The 21452-nt window shown below is 43.8% G+C and overlaps 2 protein-coding genes across 2 annotated transcripts in view; one reads left to right on the plus strand and one right to left on the minus strand.

Moving 5' to 3' along the window:
• The first annotated feature begins 6295 nt into the window (after positions 1 to 6295).
• On the plus strand, positions 6296 to 10647 carry Sap18 (Sin3A associated protein 18). The gene is made up of 4 exons (XM_021181944.2): positions 6296 to 6455; positions 6596 to 6705; positions 9800 to 9922; positions 10239 to 10647. The coding sequence occupies exons 1-4, from the start codon at positions 6327 to 6329 to the stop codon at positions 10393 to 10395; spliced, it is 519 nt and encodes a 172-aa protein (XP_021037603.1). The 5' UTR covers positions 6296 to 6326; the 3' UTR covers positions 10396 to 10647.
• A 3903-nt stretch (positions 10648 to 14550) lies between these two features.
• Ska3 (spindle and kinetochore associated complex subunit 3) overlaps positions 14551 to 21452 on the minus strand; it is a 16644-nt gene continuing 9742 nt past the window's right edge. The window contains exons 6-9 of the mRNA XM_021181811.2: positions 19803 to 19888; positions 18183 to 18383; positions 15984 to 16087; positions 14551 to 15541 (exon numbers count right to left, since the gene is read on the minus strand). Coding sequence (XP_021037470.1) covers positions 15986 to 16087; positions 18183 to 18383; positions 19803 to 19888 — 389 coding nt within the window. The 3' untranslated portion in view covers positions 14551 to 15541; positions 15984 to 15985. The remainder of the gene's footprint in view (positions 15542 to 15983; positions 16088 to 18182; positions 18384 to 19802; positions 19889 to 21452) is intronic.

Raw genomic sequence — 21452 nt, forward strand, 5'->3', positions numbered from 1 at the left:
TGCTTGTCCCACCATCCTTGCTTCATCAAAAAATTATGCAAGAAAAGGATGAGCCCGGCGTGGTGGCGCACGCCTTTAATCCCAGCACTCGGGAGGCAGAGGCAGGCGAATTTCTGAGTTCGAGGCCAGCCTGGTCTACAAAGTGAGTTCCAGGACAGCCAGGGCTATACAGAGAAACCCTGTCTCGAAAAACCGAAAAAAAAAAAAAAAAAAAAAAAAAAAAAAAAAAAAAAAAAAGAAAAAGAAAAGGATGAAGAGATGGCCCAGAGGTGACAAGATTTCCCTGCTTTCCAAATTGCTGAGGTGAGCTCCTAGGCTCCAGTGGAGTGAGTCCTAACTGCACCTCCAGCACCAATGGCCTGACGCCCTCTTCTACCTCCTTCGAGGACCTGCACACCTCTGGTATACACTCACACTCAACCAGAAACCATTTTTTAAAAATCTTAAAATATTTTTTCAATGAATTAAAGTGATATAAAAGGAACTTAAGAGTGAAAAAAAACCCTAGGTCAATTGAACTGAATGATACTTCCATCAATAATAACAAAAATATATCAAATAATAATAAACAAAAATAAAAGGAGGGACTCAAAGGATGAGTCTACTGCAGGGCCGGGGTCTGGTGAGTCCTGAGTGAGAGCTGGTTGTTTTTGTTTTTTATTTTAAAGACTTCTTTATTGTCATATGTATTTTTTTTAAGATTTATTTATTGTTATATGTGTCTGTCTTCAGACACACCAGAAGAGGGCATCGGATCTCATTATGGATGGTTATGAACCACCATGTGGTTGCTGGGATTTGAACTCAGGACCTTAGGAAGAACAGTCAGTGCTCTTAACCGCTGAGCCATCTCTCCAGCCCCAAGCGCTGGTTGTTGAAACACTCATGGCCCAGTCAGGGAGCCCAGAGCCACAGATCCATAGAGGCCTGGCAAACTCTTCCTCCTGGGTGAAGCCCAGAGGCAAGTGGCAGAGCTTTCTTTGGAGGACCAAAGGCAAAAGCATTGACAGTGTGTGCCAAAAATGAATAACCATAGTTTTCTCTCCCCAGATACTTACGGACTGCTCTCTCTCCACAGCTTGCTCCTACCAAGGTTGGCTAAATCTGTCTCCTTGATGCAGCTGTACACCACAACCCTGCCTTCTTGTTCAGCTGTATGCAATAACCCCATCTTCTTGTTCAACTTTATAAACACCCGAGCTTCTGGGTGCTGTGTTTTTTTCTAGCAGAGAATGTAGACCACCCAACCCCTGCTTGCTGTGTCTGTGCAATCTGACTTTTCTACATTCCCTCCCTACTCCAGCCATGGCCACACCTCTGGTTCTGCTATGTTATTATGTCCCCAAGAAGGACACATTGGTTCCACAGCTACCTCCACACAGTGCTATCTTTATCCAGGTCCATAGTTTATTTTAGGGTCTCTCTGGGCTTTATGTATTCTACTGGCCTGGAAAATGTATAATGATATAGAGACCATCATTCCGGGGCAGAACAGAGCAGTTCCATCATCATAAACAAGTGTCCATGTGTCTTAGCTAGGGTTCTCCTGCTGTGAGCACATACCATGACCCATCATTCCGGGGCAGAACAGAGCAGTTCCATCATCATAAACAAGTGTCCATGTGTCTTAGCTAGGGTTCTCCTGCTGTGAGCCCCATTTAAAGGACAGGATGGTCACTGAAAGCTCTAGACCACCCACTGCTACATGGCAACACCTTGTCTCAAAAGGTCTCTTTCTGTGACTGCTCATGTAGGTGTGTCTGTTTGCCTGTTACTTGTATTTAGTAAAGTCATTTAGCTCTTGTCCCTTGTCTTAGTCAGGGTTTCTATTTCTGCACAAACATCATGACCAAGAAACAAGTTGGGGGAGGAAAGGGTTTATTCAGCTTACACTTCTACATTGCTGTTCATCACCAAAGGAAGTCAGGACTGGAACTCAAGCAGGTCAAGGAGCAGGAGCTGATACAGAGGCCATGGAAGGATGTTACTTACTGGCTTGCTTCCCCTGGCTTGCTCAGCTTGCTTTCTTATAGAACCCAGAACTACCAGGCCAGGGATGGCACCACCCACAAGGGGCCCTACCCCCTTGATCACTAATTGAGAAAATGCCTTACAGTTGGATCTCATGGAGGCATTTCCTCAACTGAAGCTCCTTTCTCTGTGATAACTCCAGTTTGTGTCAAGTTGACACAAAACCATCCAGTACAATTGACCCCTTGTNAACTTGACACACAAACACAACACTAGTAAGCCTCAACCCTTACATTCTTATTCATCCCCAAGATCTAAATAACTTTAAAAGTCCCACAGTCTTTGCAAATTATTAAAATTTCAATCCCTTTAAAATATACAATATCTTTTAAAATTCAATGTCTTTTTACAATTAAAAGTCTCTTAACTGTGGGTTCCACTAAAATACTTTCTTCCTTCAAGAGGGAAAAATATCAGGACACAGTCACAATCAAAATAAAAATCAAACTCCGAAAATCCAATGTCTGGGCAACTAAAGATCTTCTGGGATCCTCCAAGGGCTTGGGTCACTTCTCCAGCCCTGCCCTTTGTAGCACACACCTTGTCTTCTAGGCTCCAGATGTCTGTATTCCACTGCTGCTGTTCTTGGTGGTCATTCATGGTACTGGTATCTCTAAAACACTGCCGTCTTCTGCTGTAACTAGGCTTCACCAATAGCCTCTCATAGGTCATGGTGCCAAGCCTCAACTCCTTTGCATGACCCTTTCAAGTCCTGGGCCATCAATTGCAACCGAGGCTGCACCTTCACCTATAGCCTTCCATGGCCTCTCACAGTGCCGAGCCTCAGCTGCTCTGCATGACCCCTTCATGCCTTCAAAACCAGTACCACCTGGGTGACTCTTACACATAACCAATTCTTGCTGCAGCATGCAGTACAACCTTGGCTACCTCTGGAACACAGCCTCTTTGTGCTCTCAAAAAAACACTTCCCAGAAAATGTCACCTTAATGATGCTGATCTCCTCTTAATCACCACTAATTTCTTAGCTCCAGCTAACTAGCATCAATAGTCCCAGTAATGCAAAGGTTTTGCTGTAGTAGTTTTGGTATCTTGTTAATCACAGCTGATTCTTCAGCCCCAACTAACCCAAACCACAGAATCTTCACAATAAAAACAGAAATGGCCTTAATAAATCCTTAATCTTCCCTCTGAATTTTCACAAGCCAGGCCTCCATCTTCTGCACCGTTCTCAACATTATCTTTAAAGCTCCTACAGAACACCCCACAGAGCTCTTCGCATCCCAATGGCTCGTCTAGCTGAAAGTTCCAAAGTCCTTCCACAATCCTCCTCAAAACATGGTCAGGTTGTCACAGGAATACTTCACTATGCTGGTACCAATTTCTGTATTAGTCAGGGTTCTCTAGAGTCACAGAACTTATTGGTAGTCTCTATATAGTTAGGGAATTTGTTGATGACTTACAGTCTGTAGTCCAACTCCCAACAATGGTCAGCAGCAGCTGTAAATGGAAGTCCAAGGATCTAGCAGTTGCTCAGTCCCACAACGCAAGCAGATGAAGAAGAGAGAGAGAGAGAGAGAGAGAGAGAGAGAGAAAATCTTCCTTCTTCCAATGTCCTTATGTAGGTCTCCAGCAGGAAGTGTGGCCCAGATTAAAGGTGTGTGCCACCATGCCTGGTTCTGGGACTTTCTTTGTCCCAGATGACTTTGAACTCAGAGATCTCCCTTTCTTAATCTTCTGGGATTCATAGTCATTATATCTCAAGATCTCCATGACAAAATCTAGGTCAGAAACTTGTATCTCCCTGCCTCCAGATTATGATCACAGGTGAGTTGTCCAATTCTGGATTGTAGTTCATTCCAGATATAGTCCAGTTGACAACCAGGAATAGCCACTACATCCCTTGGAGTAGTTCTTCTTCCCTCCTGTGTTCTGAAGCAGTGTCTTATATTTACTTTAGCCTCAAATTTACTTTGTAGTCAAAGATGACTTGAACTCTTTATCTTCCTATCACCCAAATGCTGAGATAAAGGAATAAAGGCATATGTAACTATGCTTAGTTTTTTAATTGCTGGAGATCAAATCTAGGGCCTTGAGTATCCTAAGCAAGAACTCTACAAAATGAGTGACATCATAATTTTTTTTAACTTTTTTTTTCTTTTTATCAATTCATTGGTGTGGATTTTATTGGTGGTGGGTTTTTTTTTCTGTTTTCTTTCTTTTGTTCTCTGTCTCTGTCTCTGTCTCTGTCTCTGTCTCTCTCTCTCTGTGATTCTTCGAGACAGGTCTGCGTAGTCCTGGCTATTCTGGAACTCACTCTGCAGACCAGGCTGACTTCAAACTCACAGAGATCCACCTTATGGCTAATATTTTAAGTCCTGTGATGGATTGGTAATCTGGCCACTTGGCAGAGGATGTAGCGATATGATGGGGATCCAGCAGTCGTCCCAGAAGTAAGGAAAGCAACTTATAATAAAGATGTAGAAGTAGAGGTCTCTACAAGGCAGAGGACCTTTGAATTTAGCAGATAGTGAAGGTGCAAGACAGGAATTTAGGCAGAGATTTAGCAAGTTAATTGTGTTGTCCCACACTGCCTTGGGTCTGTTAACTACTAGGAGCACAGCAGTTTAGGGAAGGAGGTCCTAGATAGAGGATGTAAGGCCTGGCTTGTCCTCTCTACAGGAGCAGCTTCTGTCTGAAGTTATGAGCATTCTACATCCCTTTAAACCTGTCTTTTGGGGCTGGTGAGATGGCTCAGTGGGTAAGAGCACCTGACTGCTCTTCTTAAGGTCTGGAGTTCAAATCCCAGCAACCACATGGTGGCTCATAACCATCCATAACGAGATCTGACTCCCTCTTCTGGAGTGTCTGAAGACAGCTACAGTGTACTTACATATAATAAATAAATAAATCTTTAAAAAATATGTAATAAAAAATTAAACCTGTTTATTTTTATGCTGTGTGTATGGGTGTTTTGACTGTTTTCATGTCTGTGCACCACATGCATGCAGTGCCCAAAGGAAGCCAGAAGAGGACATCAGAGCCTCTGGAACTGGAGTTACAGGTCTTTTGAATTGTAGCCTGGTTCTCTGTAAGAACCTCAAGTGAAGAGCCTTCTCATAATGTCTCTGGATATACTCCTAGCAAAGATTTTCTCTAGAGTCTATCAGCAAGAAGGGGTTGTAAGGACTAGAGGATGACTAGCAAGGAACCCTAAAGAATCCAAAGTGTGTGCCAGCTTGCCTTCTCACCAGAGTTCAGAAGTGCCAAGGCCAACAGCTGCTACTGGCAGTGTCTAATTTTTGCAGATCCGATTTTTTTTTGACATCCGATTTGTTTGTAAAGCAATCTATTAAAAGCAGTCACCAGATCTTTAATGAGCTCTCTGGGTTAGTAGTGACATTCAGAACCTTACATGCTTACTGTTATTTTAGATTTCATTTTTAAAGCAACTGCTTTAAAATGGAGCTATGGGGTTTATGTTTTAGTATCTATAGCATATTGTGAAGGTTTCTTTCTTTCTCTCTTATCTTTCTTTCTCTCTTTCTTTCTTTCTTTCCTTCTTTCTTTCTTTTTCTGAGACAGGGTTTCTCTGTGTAGCCCTGGCTGTCCTGGAACTCACTCTGTAGACCAGGCTGGCCTCGAACTCAGAAATCTGCCTGCCTCTGCCTCCCAAGTATTGGGATTAAAGGAGTGCGTCACCATTGGCCGGCATGAAGTTTTTTTCAATCAGTCTTTCTCACTGATACTTTTGTAGTTTTTGTTTTGAAACAGGCTCTCTCTACATAGCCCTGACTGTCCTGACACTCTGTAGACCAGGTGAAGACCACTATGCCGCTGGATTTGCCTCTCTTGAATTTTGCGTGACATAAAAAGAGCCTATTTCATTCACAGCCCCTAAACAGACAGCTTTACCCCATCATCTACAGAAAAGGTATCATTTCGCTGGCCTTGCAGTACCTGTCTGCACTGGGGGTCCGTATTAACCAGTTCAGTCGGTTTATCATCACTATGACTACCTGGTTCATATTTTTACATGTCATGTGAATGTTCTTAAGTTTTTCGTGTTCGCTACACATTTTCATCAGTACGCATGAAAATACCACGTTAAGCTGACCTGGGCAGTGAGCACATAAGAAAACTAAGAACGACCAAGACTCCCGTAGAGGACTGCGCATGCGTGTGCCCCACCCCTCTCCCTAAGGCAACACGTACGCGCGCGCGTGCGTGCGCGTGCACCCACACATAGGGAAATACGCCTGCGCCGAGCGACGCCCCGCCTTGCCACTGGTTTCCTATAAAACCTCGTGCCTTTCCTCGCGAGAGACGACTAGCTCATGCTCGCCGCAGGGGTCGGAGGTCAGGGCGAGCGTCTCCCGGGCCGAAGGAGGAAGATGGCGGTGGAGTCGCGCGTTACCCAGGAGGAAATTAAGAAGGAGCCGGAGAAGCCGATCGATCGCGAGAAGGTGCGGGTTGCGGGCGGCTGCGGGGCAGAGGCGGCAGCAGCAGCGGCGAGCGGGCGGGCGGGCGGGCGGGCGCGGCCTGCGGACGGGTGGGCGGGCAGGCCAAATGGCGCGCCCGAGGCTGACTCCCTGCTTCTCCGCAGACCTGCCCGCTCCTGCTGCGGGTCTTCACCACCAACAACGGCCGCCACCACCGAATGGACGAGTTCTCCCGCGGGAACGTGCCTTCGAGCGAGCTGCAGATCTACACCTGGTGAGCCGCGCGGGACCCGGGCCTGGCGGGCTGCGTCCTCGGGGACAACCAGGGCGGGCTCGCCCGCCGTGTGACGCCTTTCGGGAGTGGGGATGAAGCGTTAGGTCAGAGTGAACTGACCGGCGTCGCTCTCGCCGTGTGGTCGCCCGGTACAAAAGGATAACGTAGGTAGCTTACGGTGCGGTAGGGTAAGATGGTAGAGGACGGGGAGGGAGGTGGCTGTTGAGGGAACCGTGTTCGCAGAGCTGAGGCAATGGGAAGCCTCGAGCCACGCAGCACCAAGATATTAAAAAGCACCATCAACCCCGAGCCCTTTCTGTCCCGGCCCTTGGTGTCAAAGCGTTTGGCGTTTGCACGGTGAGGACCGCTGTCCCAAGTGTTTCATCTCCGAGTGCCTGCCTTGCTCAGGACCCACGCAGCTAGGACCGTTACAGGCTTGTCCTTTGGATTGTGTCGGGTTGACAACTGTAATACCTTTGGAAAAGCAGCAAAGGCGAATTTTAATACATTTTTGTTGCGGTGGTAAGATATACCACAAAAGAGTCCCTGTCTCGGGAAAACAGACAAACAACCCCCCACCCCTACCCAAAACACGAGCTAGTGATTGAATTTATAAGGGAAAACTACTGAGTAGCGACTAAATTTAAGCCACTCTCCACATACTAAAATTCCATGTCCCCCAACAAATGAATTTTCCAGCTTGCCGGGACTTTTCCTGAGGATATAAAGTACTGCTTTTCTGTTCCGTGAGCCCAGCTTTCTAGAGAGGGTTATCTCTCTGTTATCTGTAGAGATTGTTCCAGAACCACATGGATATCAAAATCTTGGAATAATCAAGTTTTTCACTTTAAAAATGTAGTGTTTACTGTACACACCCTTCAGCATATGCTCTTGGGACTTTCGGCTGTAAAATCACGCTTACCCTTCTGCTAGGGCATGCAGACTGTAAAAGCTTGTTTAATTTTTTAAAATTGCCTCCAAAGAAAATCAGAGTTTATGCCAGCGTTGAAGTTCACTAGGAACAATATGTAAAATTTCAGAGTTAATTGCAGAATAGAGTATGAATTCTGGCCAGGTAAAATTTAGATGCAAAAATACATAAGATGGTAACAGATGTCTGAAGTTTTACAACTTATTTTATTACACAGTGAACTACATACAGTTATGAAAAAATAAGATTTTACTTGAACTATACATACTGGTGTATGTATAGTTTGTGTCAGTTTTGATATTATATCTTCCAAATTGTAATTTGTTTTTTTATGTATATGTGTGTTTACCTTCATGTATGTGTGTGCCTGGTGCCTACTGAGGTCACAAGTGGGTATCAGATCTCTGGGACTGGAGTTAGAAATGGCTGTGAGCTGCTCTGTTGGTGCCGGAGTTGAACTCAGTTCTTCTGCAAGAGTGACAGTGCCCCTCCGTCTGAAAGACTGAGTTCTCTTACAGGAACATGGAGAAATACCTGGCGCAGAAAATGGGGGACAATGTAGTCTTTGTGGGTATTTTCACTCCATGCACTGAGTACCGTGGTGTGGAGATTTGTAATGTTTACAGTAACACTGCAGGGCAGTCTTTGGCTCTCTCCTTGGTACCATTCCGTCAGGGTTGTCATTCTGAGGTGTCTCTCTAGGGTTCTGCCGTTTGTTCCAGTGCACAGAATGCTATTTCAACTTTAGACTTTGCCTTTCACTTACCTCTTTGTTGGCAAAAGCAGTGTAAATATGAACTAAGCTGACTGTTGCTGCCATGTTTACATTTTCAGTTACCTTGCCCTGGATTGTGCTGTATTAGGACAAGGGACTGTATTTAGTTCTGAGTTCAGATAAGTATTTTTAATTTAATAATGGCTTAAGTTGTAAAAGGGGCCTGCAGTTTGTCTTAACATTTTATGTCCTTGGCTTTAGGATTCCGGTATTTTAAAAAAACATTTTTTTGTTATTTTTATGTTATATGTGCATTGTAAGTAAGTGCTATAGCTTTTATGTCAGAGGACATCTTTTGGAATATTTTTCTATCCACATTTACTTGAGAGTTCTGGGGATTGAACTTGGGACAGCCAGCTTATGTAGTAAGTGACTACCTGCTGAGCCATCCCACTGGCAGATTTATTTTGTGTGTATATGTGGCCTATGGGAGTGTTGTAGCACATGTGTGGAGGTCAGAGCACAGGTTTGGAAGGCAGTTCTCTTTACATCCCGTGGGTTCCAAGGATCAAACTAAGGTTGTCAGGCTGTCAGCAAGCACTTTTGCCCACTAAGCAGCCATCTTGCCTTGCCTCCATCATTAAGATTCTATGAGAGAACAAGAAATTACATATACTTAGGAAGATGCTGTTCTAGTACACTGGTTCTAGGATGCATTCCACTTCAGACGCTGTAATGTATGGGAGATTGTGTAGCTTAGAAAATAGTTATTTTGTGTAGTTGAATAATTTGTACTGGTTACTTGCAGATAACTAGATGGCTGGGCCAGATGATGTTATGTAGTCTCAGAACAAGGCATGTGGGACTCTCCTAAGCCCTTGTAGCAGGATTTTTATTTTATTGATGTTGTTTTCCCCCATGGAGGACAGCACAGAAATACTCAAGGCAATTTTTTTCTTTGTTATTATTGGGTGTGTGTGTGTGTGTGTGTGTGTGTGTACACATTCCATGAGATGCTTGATTTGTTATTATTAGGGGTGTGTGTGTGTGTGTGTACACATTCCATGAGACGCTTGATTTGTTATTATTAGGGGTGTGTGTGTGTGTGTGTGTACACATTCCATGAGATGCTTGATTTGTTATTATTAGGGGTGTGTGTGTGTGTGTGTACACATTCCATGAGATGCTTGATTTGTTATTATTAGGGGTGTGTGTGTGTGTGTGTGTACACATTCCATGAGATGCTTGATTTGTGGAGGTCAGAAGACAACTGTGGAGGTTGGGTCTCTCCTTTTGACCCTTATTTGGGTTGACACAGGTTGCCAGGATTGTACAGCAAACTGACTTCCCTGCCAGGCCATCTTGCCAGCCATGAATCATATAGTGTGCAGCACTTAATGTCCTTGTTATACTAATATTTATCATAATTATCTCTTCAAAAAATTCAGGATGGATGCAACCTTGAAAGAACTGACTAGTTTAGTGAAGGAAGTCTACCCAGAAGCCAGAAAGAAGGGCACGCACTTCAATTTTGCAATTGTTTTTATGGATCTTAAAAGACCTGGATATCGGTAGGTGACTTGTTATTTTAATTCCTGTTATTTCTGCATTTTGCAAATCAGGTCCCCTCCCCAGCAACACAGATATATATTCTCTTTCTGATAAGATGCAGCTGTGTTGGAATTATAAGCACATGTCACCATGCCTGGCTTTGGGATAATGCCTTTAGTGTCTGTCTTTAGTGACAGTAGTGGTATCTATAGGCTTATATTCAGATCTGGCTTAACTTGAATAATGCTTAAATTCTGGAAATACATCATCTCTGTAGTCTGTACTGTTCTGTTGATACAATTCTAGTCCACTAACCGTTGGCTTTCTTTTCTGCAGAGTTAAGGAGATTGGCAGCACCATGTCTGGCAGGAAGGGCACTGATGACTCCATGACCCTGCAGTCACAGAAGTTCCAAATAGGGGATTATCTGGACATAGCCATCACGCCTCCAAATCGGGCACCGCCTTCATCAGGGAGGATGAGACCGTACTGAAGTCTATTGACTTTCTTGAAGTTATTTTTCAGCCAGTTTGTAAAATAAACTTACTTAATCCTTTCTTCCCCCGGACTTTGCCGTTAAGCCTTTAAATTTTCAACAAATTGTAACACATTTATTTAGGAATTAGAGTTGGATGTACTTTGGTATATTAAAGTCCATATGTTTTAAGCCCTTATGTAAAATATGAAGAAAAGTGCTCTTAGCATTCTGTATAAAGCTGTATTGTGAAATACATGTGTTCAATCAGCCCAGGTGTAAGTTAATGGAGGCTTGAGTCTCACCTGATAATGTAGGGGTTTATTCAGCAGTAGAGGGCATTTTAAGCCCTAAAGAGGCAAAATAAGAAAGCCATGGGGTTGTATAAAGTGGTGAATATGTGGCATTAGATGATCGAAAAAGTAGGTGGCAGAGGCTGGAGAGATGGCTCAGAGGTTAAGAACGCTTGTCCCATGGCCGCCGACACCCCCCCTCCCCCCCCCCCCCCTCCTACCCCCCCCGGGGGGCCAGCTGGCTCCAGAGGCCCGAACCCCTCTACACACCCCCCCCGCCCCCCCCCCCCCCCCCCCCCCCCCCCCCCACACACACACACAGAGTTTCTCTGTGTAGCCCTGGCTGTCCTGGAACTCACTTTGTAGACCAGGCTGACCTCGAACTCAGAAATCCACCACCACGCCCGGCTAAGAACACTTGTTCTTGCAGAGGAAAATATTTGCAGTAGACTTTAGAGTAGTAGTTACAGAGTAAATGGGATGGCTGAGCCAGAAGTCAGTGTTTCCTATTAGATGTGTAATGTGCATGCTGGCACATGCACCTGAAGGGAGGGCAAGTGAGAGGGGAAAAGCTTCTAAGTAGTTACTCTTTGATACACGTTTCTGCTCCTAGCTTATGTGGGACAGCTGTGCCACACTGCTAAGCACTGTCTCACAAAACCTGCACAACTGAGGTGCAGTGACTGATTCCTGTGGCTGCTAAAGGTGTGGCTGCTTGATTAGCTCATGATGGGCATTAGGAACAACTGGCCCTGCTTTATTGAATTCTATACAATTGCAAACCCCAATCTTAATACATGACTATAGTCTCCACCATGAAGGTGGTTAAGAACAGCAGAGTGACTGCCTATCTGGTCTGTTGGCTTAAACACTTGCCAATGGCTATGATTTCCTGGAATTGACAAGTAAACTTCTAAAAGTATCCTATTAGGCTTAGTCTTGACCAGGTAACCAGTCTCTGAGAACAAAATCATGGATTCTTATTTTCTCCCAAAGAAGGAAATTCCTAGGGCCAGTAAGCTAAAACCCAAGAATAATCAAAGTAAAATTACATTTATTTTGGGGGGAAGGGGTGTGTGGAAGTCAGGACAACTTTTAGAAGTTGGTTCTCTGGTTCCACTATTGAGTCCCGAGGATGAAATTCAGGTTGTCATGCTTGATAGAGCAGACTCCTTCACTGAGCCATCTCAATGGCCCAGAGAGCATCTTTACATTCTGGGTTTTTACGATTGTCACTTTATAAGTTTGCCTGTGTAATGTGCACCATGTCTGTACAGACCTTTCAGAGGTCAGAAGCTGTCAGACCCCCGAACTCGCATTACAACTGGTTGTAAGTCTCTCTGTGGCTTCAGGGAACCAAACTTGAGTCCTTGGCATAAGCAATAAGTGCTCTCTGTAGCTCTTGTTTGTGAGACGGGGTCTCCCACTTTGTAGACCATGCTGGCCTAGAATTCAGATTTCTGACCTACCTTTGCTTTCTATACTGGGATTAGAGGTATGTGTAAGATAAGACCATGTCCAGGCCAAAGAACAGTTTTAATATTAAACACTTAAAAAGTCACATTAATAAGGAAAAGTCTTTACCCAGAAAAGGTGCTGTGGTGATAATGCAGAGCCTTTTATTTTTTCAAGACAGGGTTTCTTTATCTGTAAACCAGGCTGGCCTTGAATTCAGAGATCTCCTGCCTCTTGCCTCCGTAATGCTGGTATTAAAGGTATGAACCAACCCCCCTTGCCCAGCTGCATAGCATTCCAGGTGGAGTCAGTGGAATAGAGAACTTTGTGCACAGGGAGTTTTCAGTGAGCATTAACTGTTTCCAAAGTGGGACACACAGCCTGTCCCTTTACTCTGCATCATAGGTTGGTTGTATAACCCTATTCAGCTGATTTTCACTTCCAAGTAAACTTGATGTACAGCGACTTAAAGGGTTTTTCTGTACTGGAATTCCTGACCATCCTGCTCTTGGGCTTATAGGTCTGGTTGTACCCAGCTAAAATAGTTTAAATGTGAATGAGGTGAACTTTCAGAGGCTGTCTCAGTTTGAGAAACTTGCAGTGTTTCTTGATTCACTTCACTCAAGCTTTTCACCACTGACAGGTGCCGAGGACTTAGGTACAAAGATCAGACAAAGCCTCTCAAAAATCTCATACAGTGAGGATGAAAAGGATGTAGCTATGCTTATGACAAGTCATGAAGAAGATAGTTGCTGAAACTACACGGTTCAGTTCTGGAGATGGTGTGAGCTTGTCTGTCTCCAAAATAAGATGGCTATTCCAGATAAAGGACTCAATAAACCTAAGAGGGACTAGTGCCCACAACTCCTGCAGTTTTAATCAAATGTAGGGCCCTGCACATGAGGCACCACTACCACTGAGCTACACTCCAGGCTTTTCACCCAACTTGTTATGTACTATCGGTAAGATCTGATGGTAAGGAGGGAGAAATGTCAGGTTACATAACAAGGTGAGAGCTAAGGAAAGGACATCCCAGATTTTAGAGACCATCAGGGCTGTGCAAAACAGTGTAGGCCACAAAGAAAGAAAAACTATTAATGCTCAACTTCCTCATCTGAAGTGCCAGTTACCTACCTCAAATATAAGAACTACATATGCTAAAAACACAGCATTTAGAAGCACACGTGACAGCTAACTCTCAGTAAGCCACACTATGTTCAGTAAACATGAGACCGAGGCAGAGGCTCGCAACAGCAGGTAACTCATTTGGGGGATGAACATGAATTTATACTTGGATATATAGTGTAAGTCTATGTAGTATGACAGTATAACACCAGAGAGCTATACTGGGATCTGGAACCATCCAATACTTTTCAGTTTGCAATAACAAAACTACAGGTAGCTTAGAGGATGGGAGGGCTTATCATTTTATGGGAAGTGCAGGGTACAGCTCACGATGGATGTGTCACCTCAGTCGTGCCTCTGCGTGTTCAGAAAAGCAAGCTCTCCTTCCATGGTTCTGAGAGTCCCCAGCACTGATTGGCATGCTTAGAGACTGCAAAGCTGCTTGGTTGAATCTAGAACTGGGTTGTAAGTTTTTAAGTGTAGAGCAAACAATGTCAGGTGTCAGTTGCTCAAAGACAGGAGAGAATGAGGAGAGCAGGCAGGGTTAAGATCCAAGGCAGGATGCTGAAGACTGGTGTGGCTAAACTGCACATTGCAGGAGAGCAGTCACCTAGGCCTCAGTAAAGACGGATCTCATTTAATAAGACCAGTGGGAAAATTCCCCAGAAGGACCACAGTGAACTAGAAGTATCATCACCATTCTAAGTGACAAAGCTAGGATAGAGCTGCTGAGGGTGAAGGCCAGGGAAACAGTGACTTTACCTCTGCCCTTGTCCATTTATTCTCTTTAGCAAACCCTAAAAGGGCTACCTAGAGCTACTCTCTACCTCTTCTGTCCTTCCTTCAGTCCATCCCAAACTTCATGTCTAAAATTAACATCATCTTTGGCAAACTGAACAGTAAAAGGAAGTCTCTGAATTCTCGGCAGCCGTGAAAGAAGTACTCTGCCAGAATCATTAGCCCTTTGTAGACTAGTCTCTCTCAACATTCCCTAGAACATCTCTTCTTCCCTGGATCCTTAAAAAATTATTACATTTATCCACTGTACTTTATGTGTGTTTTGTGCCCATGGAAGTCAGAAGAGGGCATCAGATCCCTTGCAACTGGAGTTATAGATGTAAACCACCATGTAGGTACCTGGAATCAAAACTGGGTTCTCTGCAAGAGCAAAAGTGCTTTTAACCCCTGAGCCATCTCCCCAGACCCTCTCTCTACAACAGCAGAACCATTCAGTTATGGGGACTCTTCACTACAAATGCCATGTAGTAAGGGCTGAAAGAAATTTCAGAGTTGGCAACATAAAAGGTGGGCTACTCAGAAAATCATTTATTTTACAATATGTACAATAACAACAACAACAAAAAATACAAGCACTTACTACCATTATCCTGGAATTTTTCCATTTGATTTTTTTTAAAAAGAATTATTTGTGTAGATGAGTACATTGTAGCGGTCTTTAGACACACCAGAAGAGGGCAACGGATCTCATTACAGATGGTTGTGAGCCACCATGTGGTTCCTGGGATTTGAACTCAGGACCTCTGGAAGAACAGTCAGTGCTCTTAACCACTGAGCCATCTCTCTACCTCTCCACTTGATTTTCAATGCACAATTAGAATAATCTTTATGTCACACAAAATTTCCTAAAGCTGCCAGACGGTGGTGGTGCACATCTTTAATTTCTACTCAAGAGGCAGAGAGGAGGATCTAGCCTGGTCTACAGAGTAAGCTTCAGGACTGCCACAGCTACACAGAGAAAACCTGTATTGGGAGAAAAAAATTCCCAAAACTAGTAAGTCAACTGGTACTTGCTAATTATTTCTCAAAATTGTAGCCGGACTCTTCAGAACACCAGCTCCCTGTTCCCTACCTGGCTGCAGCACAAAGCTCTCCCAAGTAGCACTATCATGAACTTGGAGAATTACTTTCTAACTGTTCTTGGATCAGAAGGATCTTGGGCTCAAAGGCCATTAGATAGTTCCAGAATCAAGACGTTCCCAAGGCTTCTGGCTCAGAGTAGGTGATCAGAACCTTCCAGGTAGAATCAGGAGCTGCTGGGTGGTCAAGCTGGAGATGGAAGTTGTAGAGGCCATCACAGTGCGGTGAAATGGAAACATTCATGTAAGAATGAAATAAGAGAGAGGCTGGGAGAAAGAAGACTGACTGCCAGCAGGAGCCCTCTCTCCACTTCTACTGGTCTGTGCTAACCAGTTATAATCCTGAGAACCTTAGTCCAGCTCACTTTCCTGTTCTGTCTAGCTTCTGTATTGGATGTATCCACTGTACAATTCCTACAAACAGAAACAAAATCAAGTAAGGACAATTAAGAGACATCAGAACAGAAGGCAACATCATAGCTAAATATTTTATACTTTACACACCCACACACTATAAAAGAAAAAAGCTATGTGGCGACATTTGCCAAAGCAGGCAGGCAGATCTCTGTGACTTTAGGCCAGCCTGGTGTATGTAGCAAGTTCCAGGCCAGCCAAAGCTATACACTAAGACTATTTCAAGAACTGATAATGAAAATTAAATTTCAAATGGAGGGTGTTAGGAGTGGTGGGTTCATTATTGCACAAGCAGACTTATAATAATCTGGGAACGTGGGATCCCAGGGACGGTTTATGGCACTGTGAAGGGAAAGGGACCTGGCCGCCACTCTCACCCTACTTGTCAAATGTCTTGGGTAACCCAGGCACGGGCACAGTCTGCAGGTGTGTTCTTACTCACCGTTACCAGTTTTCCTTGTTGGCAGCGCCTCGGGTGCCCTTCCTCCGTGGCATCACTTTAACATCCATGGAAGAAACTAGGTTTGAGGTGTGCTTTGTTATCATCTAAAACAAAACACATTTCTTTTTATCAGGTCATGTGAATGACAAATCGGCAAGGTGTTATAAACATTCAAGAAAAGCCATAAACTTAAGGGTTACTTACAATACTTAAAAAACAAAACAAGGGCTGGAGAGATGGCTCAGTGGTTAAGAGCGCCGACTGCTCTTCCAAAGGTCCAGAGTTCAAATCCCAGCAACCACATGGTGGCTCACAACCATCCATAACGAAATCTGATGCCCTATTCTGGAGTGTCTGAAGACAGCTACAGTGTACTTACATATAATAAATAAATAAATTTAAAAAACAACAACAAAAAAAAACCAAGCAGGGCATGGTGGTGCACGCCTTTCATCCCAGCTCTCGGGAGGCAGAGGCAGGTGGATTTCTGAGTTCAAGGCCAGCCTGGTCTACAAAGTGAGTTCCAGGACAGCCAGGGCTATACAGAGAAACCCTGTCTCAAAAAACCAAAAAAAAAAAAACCAAAAACCAAAAAAACAACAGCAGTTCAGACACTGAATAGTAAAGAAAATATAAAATTGTAACTTCATATGGAAGTTTGATGTCTAAAGTCTAAAGACACATTTACTGAAGCTAATGGAAATATCCCGAGAGCCATGTTGTCTTGATGAGGATGCAAAAAAAAAAAAAAAAAAAAAAAAAAAAAAGACAGGAAGACTCCCCAATGCACTGAAGAGAATATATGCAGCAGCTGTGAGTCTGTGCACTGTAGACAGCAAATGAGCACCCTCATAGACGGGGAGGCTCACAGGCCCCAGCTCTTCCAGCTCTTCCTTGAGTATGGAGACACAGTGAATGAGAGTGAGCCCATCGACAGCGGCATAGCCACTCATAAACAAACCCTCAGTCATTCTCCTCTCTCAGTCAGAGTCTCTCTCAATATAAAAACAGAGGGCGCTGCTTGGGAAGGGGAAGGGGATCTGCAGGAGAGAAACAGGAGAAGGTAATGGGTGTTTGCGTGTGTCTGTAAATACGAATATATTATGTACATGTATGAAAATGTCACCATGAAAACCATTACCATGTATAATAGTAACACATTACCATGTATTACCATGTATAATAAACTTACGCAATTAAAAAATGGAAAGGAAAAACTGGAAGGAGCACAGTGAGTGTAAGGTGTTCTTGGGACTGGGCAGGTGACAAAGTGGCCAAGTGCTTCTATACCATACACAAGCCCCAGTGTTTCACCCCTAAAAAGAAGCAACCAATAAGACAAAGACAAGGTCTCCTTACCTTCTCATAGAAAGAAGCCCTACAGCAGGAAAGAGTAACCCCCACCTGCGCTCTCATAATCAGATGGCTCCTTACCTACTTTCTCTTCTAGGAAAGCAAGCAGTCAGGTGGTGGGACTGGAGACAGCAGTTAAGCTCTTACAGAGGGCCAGAGTTCAGTTCCAGCTCCTCACTATTGCCTCTAAGGCTAGCTCTGCCGCCCTCTTCTGACTACTCAGGCACCTGCATTCAAAGGTACACACCTACACACCCATTATACACACAATTAAAAATAGATGTCTCACAGTTTACTGCTCTCATGGCACCCCAGTAAGGCAGACCAGCTCCAGAGCAGTCACACAGGAAGTCTCTGCACCCCAGCACTAACTGCTCAACACTATAAAGCAGACTAGAGTCAGACTAGTCCTCTTGTAGTGTCTACTAGTTGGTGGTGCCATCCATACTCCACAGTCAAATATTTTAATACTATGTGAATCAATACTATGTGCCTGCAAACTGACAGTTTGAGAAATGCAGGCACGTGTTATTAATGAGACCTTGCTATGGAGAATTATAGGGCAAAGGACACTCTCACTTTTAATTGGAGGATAGCTAATATAGGAACTACAGATTAAAAACTAACAGAAACAATACACTGTAGAACAAGCTACAAGACAAAATTCCCCAGGAGAGTAATATTGATAACACCAAGTTAGAAACTTCTGACTGGTTCAGGAAAGCCTTGCGGTTTTTCTCAATACCCAAAGCATGATGGTAAATATGACAGTTTATATGCAATTGCAGTTTTCTAACACAGATATATAATTTTGAAAATATTAGGGAAAAAAACCTAGAAAATGACCTGGAGAATGTCTTCTGGAATCGCAGTAACTTTCGGAGGAGACGGTGTTGCAAAATTTTCACAAGAAGTAATTGCTGAAGAAGGGGGCTCTGCAAAACTCTGATAGCATTCATCTGAATTTAAAATTAATGGAACACAATCTTTAATTTCCAAATCAGTTGATGAAGTATTTGGTTTTGATAGTGGATAATCTATAGATACCTACAGAATAAAAATGAATCATTAAATTATGGTAAGTAAATAATAATGTTATAATTTTTTTACTTAAATTCAATTAGTTGTGTTGGGATTCTACTAAGGCAGACCCTGAATGATCCCATCTTCCTGACTGAATGCTACCCAAATCAAGAAAACCATATACAGAACACAACCTTCTATCTTCACTACTAATCTAACTGGAACAACTCAATAGAACAGTGGCTGAGCTCCAGATATGGACAGACAGACTCCCCACCCCACCTCGGCAGCACAAGCCTGAGTCAGGAGAGCTGGACTGAGGGACCAGGGAGCAGCGTCTGAGGCCTAAGGAAGGTGATTAGCGCTTTCAACTTAATGAACTTTACCAAACTTGTGTGATCGCTACAATGGGAAGTTTCAAGCCAGCGCAGAATTTAGGTGCTAAGGTAGAGAGTACGGGAGCAATGGGAGGAAAGGCTAGTCTGGCTAGGCATGAAAACCAACTCAGAACGGAGCATTCATATACACTGTCTGCACACATGCAGGCTCTCTCCCACATCCAAGGGAGGCTGAGCATCCATTAACTCATGCTAACTCTCAAGTTAATGAAGACAGCACAGTTAGGAATATCCCATCACCAGGGTGCCTTCCACAGGAACAGAAACACGACAAGTGGGTGTGTGGTGTGTGCAGGAGGGTGAGGAGGTCACACTCAATCCTCAGCTAAAGAGCAAGGGCAAGGTCACTGTGAGCTACATGAGACACTCTCTCAAAAACAACAACACAACACACACACACACACACAGCACCAAAAGATGTAAATTCACTGAAAATGGCCAGCATGTGCAGTGGCCACCCTGTTAATATGACGCTGTTGACCTACACCTGCACTGTCTGGTATTTTTAGCCACAGCTCAGGGACACTAAGCCACATTTTATGAGCTTAAAAACTCTGAATAGTGGCTGCCGTACCAAACACTAAAAACAGCAGAACATTCCCACCAATATCAACAGTCTGTTCCCTCGAGAGAACCAGTTTGACCTGTTTCTATTCATTCTTTCTTCTTAATATGTGCGTATAATCCTTTATCTTTAAGCGTCACATTTCTTGAAAATCATTTCTTTTAAGTCTTCTGATTTAGACTATGACAAGATTCATGGCCTCAGCTCTCAGATGTGCTTCATACATTCATTCTGTCGCACTGTCACACTGATTCCATGCTTCCACACTCCTTTCTACACCGTTACAGATCTGCACTAATTTGCTTTCAACAAATTTAGATATATGAAAAAAATAATGGCTCCTTATTTCCAGTGCTAGACTACCTCCCAGCAGCGCACTGCCCACGCATTCCTAAGAGCGGCACTGGGCTGACTTGTTACCCATACTGTGTCCAGAAGTAAAGTCATAAGCAGAAGATATGAGCTTTAGTGGAATTTTACCAAATCTGTTCTGTCCATTGTAGAAGGAATTTTCAAACCAGGAGTGCAGAATTTAGGTGGCAATGGTGAATTTACGTATTCCACATCTAGAAGACATAAAATAGGCATGAAAATTAAGTTGAAATTAGTATTTCAACTTTTTTTTAAAGACTTATGTATTTTATTTCTGTGAGTACACTGTAGCTGTCTTCAGACACACCAGAAGAGGATGGTGGAACCCGTTACAGATGGCTGTGAGCCACCATGTGGTTGCTGGGAACTGAACCCAGATCCTCTGGAAGAGCAGTATTTTGTTTGTATATATGTTTGTGCATGTTTGTGCTTATGGAGGTCAGGAAAGGACGTCAAAGCCCCTGGAATTGAAGTTATACGTGGTTTTGAGCACCATGGTTGCTATCAATCAACCCTGCTATCAATCAACCCAATACAGTACTGAACCTGTTTTCCTTCTTTCACCAACTGCTATTTCTTTAATACAGTCATGCTCTTCCTTACAGAACTGTAAGCTACTGTGAGTATGAGCCAGCTACATTTCTAAAACTTGCTTGTACCAGCAGTGCTTATAAATATAATAACACATCGTTCAATTAACACTTTTTCTTTTAAAAAAAATAAGTACAAAACTTTGGAAAGATATGATAAAGACAGTTTTGAACATCTGTCAATAAAGAGGAGAGCTCACAGATTTGCAAAAATCAAAAAGTAAACAGGTTCTGAAGATATGGCTCGATGGCTAAGAGCACTGGCTGTTCTTCCAGAAGACTTGAATTCAGTTCCCCAGCACCCACACGGTAGCTCCAGAGGATCTAACTTCTCTTAGCACGGCCACAGGCACTAGGGGCACACGTGATACTCTCTCTCTCTCTCTCTCTATATATATATATATATCTATATCTAACATTTTTTTGGGGGGTGGAATATTATGGTTTCTGAGACAATCTCAAAGTAGCCCACGCTGACCTCAGACTTCGCCTTTCCTCCCTAGTGAGGGAATCATAGGTGTGCCTCACCAAACCTGTTAAAACGAGCTTGCCCAGTCAGAGAAGAGCCTGCTCTGCAAGCATGAGGACCCGAGTTCAGATCTCTAGCACCAATGTGCAAAGCTGGACATGGCAATATGTGCTTGCAACTCCAGTGCTGGGGGGGCGGGGGGGGGGGATGGGGGGGGGGGGGATTGGGAAGGCACATTCCTGAAGCTCACTGGCCAGTCAGCCTAGCCAAACCAATAGGCTCCAGATTTGATGAGATAACCTGTTTCAGAAACAAAGATGATGAACAACCGAGGGAGATGCTCTAGTCATCCTTTGGCCTCCACACAAGCCCACATGAACATGTCCAACCACAGTAGGTTAAAATGTGGAGAACAAAAACCTGACACACAGTGCACATAATCACAATAATACTGAACGCCTCCTGGAGCTGGACGGATGGCTTGGCTGCTCTTGCAGAGGACCCAGTTCCAGTTCCCAGCACCCACATGGTGGCTCACAACTGCCTGTAATTCCAGTTCCAATGCCCTCTGCTGGTCCCCAAAGGTACAAGGCACAAAAACATGAAAGAAAGAAAGAAAGAAAGAAAGAAAGAAAGAAAGAAAGAAAGAAAGAAAGGAAGGAAGGAAGGAAGGAAGGAAGGAAGAAAGAAAGAAAGAAA

This window comes from Mus caroli, chromosome 14 (genome assembly GCF_900094665.2).
Source record: "Mus caroli chromosome 14, CAROLI_EIJ_v1.1, whole genome shotgun sequence".
Taxonomy (NCBI): domain Eukaryota; kingdom Metazoa; phylum Chordata; class Mammalia; order Rodentia; family Muridae; genus Mus; species Mus caroli.